Source organism: Anopheles nili, chromosome 3, assembly GCF_943737925.1.
Source record: "Anopheles nili chromosome 3, idAnoNiliSN_F5_01, whole genome shotgun sequence".
Lineage (NCBI taxonomy): Eukaryota > Metazoa > Arthropoda > Insecta > Diptera > Culicidae > Anopheles > Anopheles nili.
This window is the reverse complement of record NC_071292.1, coordinates 26,312,565-26,320,361: the sequence shown is the minus strand read 5'-3', so window position 1 is coordinate 26,320,361 and position 7,797 is coordinate 26,312,565. Positions and strand designations below refer to the sequence as shown.

The window sequence follows — 7,797 nt, the reverse complement described above, 5'->3', positions numbered from 1 at the left end:
TAAGAGGAAACATTTTTCGGCGCTGGAATGGATATCTGAATTCGGCACATCAGCTTTCAATAATTCGCAATAGATGGCGCTGTTCAATGAAGCGTTGTGAAAAATTTCAATTAGTGAAACGTTTCAATCAGCGCCATCTATAAGTGAATTTTTAAAATCTCTTCCACGCTATTAGCGCCATCTATTGGTCAACTTTTTAAACTTTTTGTACGTTTGAAATATTTCAACAACTTTTCGTAACAGTGTAATTTAGGAATTTAAATCGTCTAATTTTTCCAAATGCAACCTCCTGGCTGGTATGCTCTCCTGTTACTGGGGCAAAAATTTTCGCTGTTTCACCACTGATGTTTCCGGTCAACTTTTGGTTTCCAAAAATTCATTTTTTTCCGATTGCTTGGTGGTGTTTATTCGCGTTCAACGAGTATGTTCTATCCAAATGGTTCTCCATAAATTGTAGACAACTTTTTCGAATTATACGACGAACTCGCAACTGCAACCGAAGTGCATAGCGAAACGTTAGCATGGTTTCTTTCGTAAGGGAAAATGCAGAATAATATCTGAACACATGCAATTCTGTGTTCGAAAACAGGTTTGTGTAAAATTTATTCATATCGATCGCTGCGTGTACCGGGCTATTCTAAACTTAATTTATTTAATGCCATAAAAATCATAACGATACGGCGAGTCTTAACGTTTATTTTACATCAATGATTTACACCTACTTGGCTTAACTAATGAATGAACACAAAAATAACTTGCTCGCGCCTATGATTAATGGTACGCATGAAATCCATCTTATTTATTGCTCATACAAATTCAAATGAACATCATAACATCAAATAAAGCGTATCTTCCCAAGTTAACGATCTTGATTCGATCGTTTTATTAACTTCACAACTAAACGCCTAACCTTATCGCCTATTTCTAAACTAAAATCGCCTTCCTTCGGCGATTCACTCCGCACGCAAATGGCAACGAAAAGAAAACGACTTCCGGCCCGCTTGATCACGTAGAAAACCTCACTTTCCTAGTCATGGCACTTTTCCGCGTCACCACCTCGGACTTCCTCGACACTCGAGATCCCTCAACGCTACTTCCGCTTCCGGTGGCACTCGTCAATTTCGTTCGTTTGCGTAAACCCGACGCTCCACTCATCGCCGTTGGTTTCACTTCCGGTGCGGAAGTTTTCATCTTCGCATTCCTCGTGTGATGGTACATGTGAAGCTGCGGGAGAAGAAAAAAATGTCAATAAATTCGAGTCCGAGTTTTGTAATTCGAATGTCCCCTTCCAATTCAACTTCTTCTACCGACCACTTACCTGTAGATTTTGATTCCTCCGGAAGGACTTCTCACATTGCGTGCATTTGTATGATTCCTTTGCCTCCGTTTGCGCTCCCTTCGCTGGTTTTTTAGCTTTTCCACCGGAACCGGAACCGGAACCACCCTTTCCACCACTTCCGCTTCCGTGACACTGCTGATGACGTCCCAAATTGAGCGCATTTTTAAACACTCGATCACACATTCGACACTCAAATCGCGCGTGTTCCTTTTCCATGTGTTCGCGCAGATTTTCCCCCACCGGAAGTCGCTTCCGGCAGAGGGAACAAAACGCCACACCGGAAGTCCTTCTCGGGTGCTTCGTTGGTTGCTCCACCGACACGATCATCTGCGGTGGATCCTGTTTTTTCACCTTCCTGCTCTTTTGCTTATCATCAGCCTCAGTTAACCGGGGTTTGACCTTAGCCATCTTGTTCACAGGTTTTCGTTTCGATTTCCGAACCAAAAGCTCCACTTTGGGAGGTGATTCAACCGGAAGTTTCATCTCCGAAGTGACACTAACAATGGCAGGTGTTTCGTGACCTTCACCATCCCCTTTCGGCGGAAGAATTACATCCTCAACCCTGCTCGGAGATGCCGGAACCACGGTTATGGTGGTTGAAGCGGGAATTTTCAACGGCACAATCGTCACAGGACCTTCAGGTGATGCTTCCTCAACCTCGACCAGCCGGAGTGGTGTTGTTGGTGGTGGTGGTGGTGGACAAAGGATAGGCAGAGAAGGAATCACCAAAGGCATGCCACCACCAACACCTCCAGTCGCGACCACGGACAGGGGTTTGTTTTTGCGGACGCGAATTTTGATCGCCGGTTTGCCTTTTTCCGTAATGACGGTGCGATTCGTTCGGTGCATGTGTCGTGTCACGATGTGCTGCTGAAGTTCACCGTTGGTTGCGAAACACTCCGGACAACCGCTGCACTGGAAACGTTTGCTTCCGCGAACGTTCAGGATCGCTGGAATCATCTGCAATGGGATGGAGAACAGTGTAAGGATCGTTTGGACATTCATTTTTGAGCCCAAAACGCGATCTTTTGAATGAGTGTAAGCAAGAAAAAGGACCTTCTGTGTTGGAAGGATTACGTGAGCAATAGAAAAAGAAAGTCTTTTACCCAAAATCCCCATAAAAGAAAGTCTTTCGTAAGACACAAAGTAACGTTGTTTGTGGTAAAAATAATCTAAAACTAAAGCGCGTAATTTCACCACAGTTTCTTAGAGGTCATAAACATGAATAAATGGATTAAATGGTTTGATTTTTAAGCCCTGAAAACAATATTTCGTGACAAATTTGTCCTCCTGTATTGGTTGGTTCCCAATTTAGTCCCCAAAAACCGAAGGAACCAACCATCTGCTGTATATTGTTTGCTTCCAACTCTCTTGAGATCAGCCAAAAGGACTCATTTACTTCCCCCAACTCATCTTGCGCACTTACACGCTTGTTCTCGATCATATCCCCAGCGAGGTTCGTCGTCACCAGCTTAATAGTGACGGTGTTCTCCTGCCTTTCCTCGATCCGAACATCGTACTTCGTCGTGCTGTTGCTATCTTCATCCTCATACGGCAGGTACAGATCAGGATCAACACCAACCTCCATCTGTGTAACGTTTCCTTCATCAATTCGGTACTCATTCACAGTCGCTCCACCTGATAACACCGTGCCGTCAAGCTGAGAAGGTGTACTTTGGACGATGTCCTTCACCACACTCGCATCCGGAAAGCTTTCTGCAGGTTGTACGACGCTCCCCGGTTGCAGGACAATCGCTGATGGACCATTATTGTTGTTACTGAGTGGACTACCTGCAGTAGAGGACGCTTGTACGAGTGGGCTGTTCATCACACCCTGACCAATGTAGGACTTCAGCAGCTGCGTTAGATCGCTATCATTCAGCAGATTCCTGTTCGAAAGGATCTCCCGGAAGCTCGTGTTCTTCAGGCGCTGTATCAACACCTCGAACGATGCTCGACGATCGTTTTCGGCCCACTTGAGTGCCTTCAGGATGAGCTTCAGCAGTTCCTGATCCTTGATCAGCAAACCCAGCTTGAGATCGCTGTACGAAATGGCGGATTTGTCGCCTGCTGGCGTGCTCGTGGAGTCCTTTGGCGAGGATGCAGCGTGGATTGGAGGTGATTTTTGAGCTTCGAGAAGCTCGGGATCGGGCCGGAACAAAGGCAACACGACGTTGACATTTTTGGCCACTTCCGTTGGACAGTTTAGACCCCGAAGTCGACCGATCCAAGCACGGAAAGCTTCCTCGGTACGGTTTGCCATCAGCGCAAACTGATCGATGCTCTCGAGCTTCAGGTAGCACGAGCCACAGATGCACTTTGGGAGAAGATCATCCATATGCACCTGGGAGAAGGACAGAAGAGAGTGAAAAATTATGGGTCAGTGTTTGTTTGTTCAAGCTCCCTGATTGCGGAGAAAAATTATGATTTAGAGAATGGTTATTTAAAATCGATAGATGCACTAAGAATTGATTTCAGAATTATTCTATACTGGGAGCATTATACAAAGGAAAGAGCACTTTAATCGAATCCTGATCGGAATAAAATGGAAGCGAGTACATAAGATATATTTGAGGATGAAATTTTTAAAGGTAACAGCATTAAAATTACTGTAAAAACATTACAATTTCACATAGTTTTTGTGGCGTACATTCGAATGGAACCGAGAGAGAGAGAGAGAAAAGAGGCTCCTTCAGAGACTATCTTTGAAGCGTTTTCATCCCTTAGCACCTGTTGGAGTACTATCAAAGGGCTTATCTGGCACGGGGGGTGGGCAGAAAGGGGTTTGTTTGTTTGCTTTCTCGCTCACACGCAGCGAAACAGCAACAGTAGAGCGAACGAAAGAGAATATGAATGAGAGCTCGCTCGCTCTAACGTCTCACCGAATGAAAGAGCAAAAGTAAGCGCTCGTTGTAAAGGTGCGAGTGAAACGGGTGCTTAGAAGCGTCCTGTCTCTTTCTGTATACTATTTACTATGGATTAGATCTATTCGACGGTTTGTAGGTCACCATTTCTCGTATTCTTTGCATAACCATCGTTTATGATTCACTCTCACTCAACCGTCTCTCTCTCTCTCTCTCTCTCTCTCTCTCTCTTTCTCGCTCACTCTCTTTATTCGTTTCCCTCTTCTCCGTCTGTCCTTTTCACTCATCAACTTCTCAATCGCAAACACGTGGTGATGTGATGTTGAATAAATAAACTCAGCGTGTCAACATGAACTTTGTGCGTACCCTCCATCATTGCGCGTCTCACTGGAGTTTAATATTCGATCGCGTAGTGCGTAAATGTGCGTAAATTCATTTTCCATTCCTTTCTTGCCACCACTTGGAGCTTGAAAAAAAAGGCAGTGAAAGAGGGAAATGGAGAGAAAGAAGGAGCGAGAGAAAGAACTCTCCTCCTTTCGCTGTGTTGGCCAACTTTCTCTTCGCTGCAAAATGGCGCGAAAACAAATGATCTAACCGCGGTTGTGCAGCAGCTCCAAATCCCCCTTTCAGCGGGTGGTATCTTTGCCCTACTTCAGTTGCACATTTGCATGTGTGTGAGTGTGTGTGTGTGTGTGTGGCAATGCCAGGAATGTCAAGTTCCGCGTTGACAACTGCACATTGTGCACTTGCACTTGTGAATTTCGTGAGCACGTGTGAGCAAATTTTCCCAATGCGTTGTCGTGCGATGGGGGGTCTTTTCTCTCTCTCTCTCTCTCTCTCTCTCTCTCTCTCTCTCTCGCTCTCTTTCTCTCACTCACAGTTCAATACCTTCAGCAGAGCCTTCTCGGATGGATTTTCGCGTCGCACTTTTCGATCACACGAAATGAAAGAGAGGTACAACCACGCTCTCCGTCTCGCTTACTCGCAGCTGATGCTGTGTGTATGAGTGGGGAGATTTTTAAAAATAAAATCAATATCATGAGCTGGTGTGTGGATGTCGCCCCCCATATCCCCAGGCCCTTTGCGTTTGCCATGTTTCTTACTGCAATACCGTCCATATCTTCTATCTCAGCTCACATTCTCGTGCCGACTCATTTGCGCAAAAACCATCTTGACGTGCAGCTCGACCTGCACCAAACGAAACTTGTCTAATGCCGCGGGAGACCTTTTGTTTTGACCGTGATCTGGCTCTCTCTCTCTCTCTCTTACTCTCTTTTCGTGGCCAAGATTGGGGATGATGTTCCGTTTCACTCACTCGCTCACCACGGCCGTGAAGTACTCGTTTTGAGCGACCCAGCGTAGCAAAAGTGGCCGTTTGCGAATGTGTGTAGGGTTTATTTTTGTTTTGTGATTCATTGTTTTTTTTTTCTTTTAGAGGCTCGCTCCACCTCTCTCTTTCGCTCGCACACACGAACGAATTGCGAAGGGCAGCTTATTGGGGCTAGAAGCTCCAACTACAAGCGAACGCAGCGTGCATTGTAGTGATAAGGATGGAAAACAAGTGCTGGGGAGCTCACCGATGTTGACACACTTTTGCGCCCGTTCAACATCGGTTAAGTGCTGAGAGACAGAGAGAGAGAGAGAGGCAGATAGAGATAGAGAGAGATAGCAAAAAGAAGAGAGAAAGAGAGAGGTATAAAAAAAAATTCAAGGAATGTTTTCAATTTCTCCTCGTTGCAAAATAACACACGCTTGCATGTGGTCTTCCTTGAGGCGAAATAAAAATCGCGCGCTCTTTTTACATCGTCGAACGAGCAGTTGTGTTAGTAGGCTGGTGCATCAGCCACAGGACGGAATTTACATCATCTTTGCGCTCGCTCTCTCGCCCGGTATCTTGCGCGTCTTTTGATCGTGCTTTCTCTCTCCCTCTTTTATTACAGCTGCGTATTTGTTGCCTCTCTTTCGCTCGCACTCAGCAACGTATTTGGGTGTCTCTGTCTCGTACTATCAAGGCCATTGTCGCCACACACCTCTCTGACCATGTAACGAGCAGTGTGTATATTTCCGATAAAGTGGGAAAAGCCTGCTTTAGCTGCGTTATTTTCATCCCTCGAGGAAAACCGCCTGAAAAGGGAGTCTTTTTGGGAGGAAAACGCCTCAATACGCCATTCGAAAAGGCAGTTGCAGTGAGTTATGAAACGAACGATTCCAAAAAACATCCCGCACTCGCTGTTGTGCAATACCATTACTCACGTTCAGGTGCAGATAGCGTTCGATTTTCCGGTCCAACCGCTCGTTGCCAAAGATCGGGAAAGCGCACGTGAGGTCCAGGATGTCCATGCCGCAGATGCGGCATTTACGCGCCACATTCAACGCCAGATTCATGCTCAGCAGGCTGTTCGAATCCATGGCTCGTGGGGAAATGGTCACAGAAAAAGAAGGCCCACACACGGCCAGCACACACTCGACTCGACCCCCAGCTGTGTGTGGGTTGGATGAATTCGAGTTTTCACCGTTTGCTGTTTTGGCGCAATTTTCACCTCACTCCCGAAATGTCAAGCAACGGCACGACACTTGGTGGGGCAGGTCCAGAATGACCGTCGACTTTTTTGAACTCCACGTGGGTAATATCACTAACCTAACGACATACGCAAAGTCGCGATGTTACGCATTTTGACAGGGAGGATTTTTGTTTTCTCACAACTTTCGTTTTGTCTCTCGTTGCGTGTGTTAGCCGCGAGTTTACGCACTGCATAGTAGAGCCCTTGCTAATGTGCTATGCCTGCTACCCCGGGAGCAGAAACCATGCCTCACAGACGCACAATACGCACACACACGCGCCGTGCGTTCGTTCCACGAGTAGCCCCACTTTTTCTCTATCATTTCCTCACCCAGCAACCAACAACACACGATGGGGTACGTGGTATGTGTGAGTCATGTGCGTGCGTAATGTGTAGGCCTATTTTCAAAGCATGCAGCAGCGATGCAGCCTACTTGGATCCGTGTTGTTGCTCCGGGCTGCTTTTGGGATTGCGAGAGATTTTGGGCACTTTTGGAAAGAAGGAAGCGATGGAAGCTCCCCCACACACACGCACACGTACACACACACACGCTTCAAATCCTTGGGCCTTATCCTTCCACAAACGCACGCTTGAATTCAACGGCTGGAAACACGCTCGAAATTTCGCCCAACGTGTTTCGTCGTCCTTTCGATTCCGTCTCCACCGAAGGAAAAGTCGGTGTTTTCCCGGTTTCGAATAGGGTGCGATTTTACCACAGTTGATACGCTGCACCACGGAAAAGGGCACGAGAAATAGTGCGCGTATTTGCCGTGAGCACGACCGATCACAAAATGAGACGGCGAGTGAGAGCTGTAACTGCGTCGTGCGTCTTGGGGAGCTCTGCGTAGTGGTGGTTGTATCGCGATGGAGCAGCAGGGTCGTTTTCCGCTCCCCAGGGCGCAGGCCACGGTGTACTACTAATCTTAAGTCAGCGCGAGCGAGAGGGAACAGTACCAAAGGGCATATGAGAATGCGAGGTGAAAGAGTGAGATAAACAATGAAAAGAGCAGAAAGATGCTCCCCAGTCGCTCTT

General features: G+C 46.7%; 1 protein-coding gene across 1 annotated transcript; it reads right to left on the bottom strand.

Annotated features, from left to right (window-relative positions):
- Window positions 1-620: 620 nt before the first annotated feature.
- Window positions 621-6,612, bottom strand: LOC128725495 (uncharacterized). The gene is made up of 4 exons (XM_053819247.1): window positions 6,457-6,612; window positions 2,766-3,683; window positions 1,319-2,299; window positions 621-1,224 (listed from the first exon to the last, which is right to left on the bottom strand). Exons 1-4 carry the CDS (start codon window positions 6,610-6,612, stop codon window positions 1,006-1,008), a joined length of 2,274 nt encoding a protein of 757 aa, XP_053675222.1. The 3' UTR covers window positions 621-1,005.
- Between the last annotated feature and the right edge of the window lie 1,185 nt (window positions 6,613-7,797).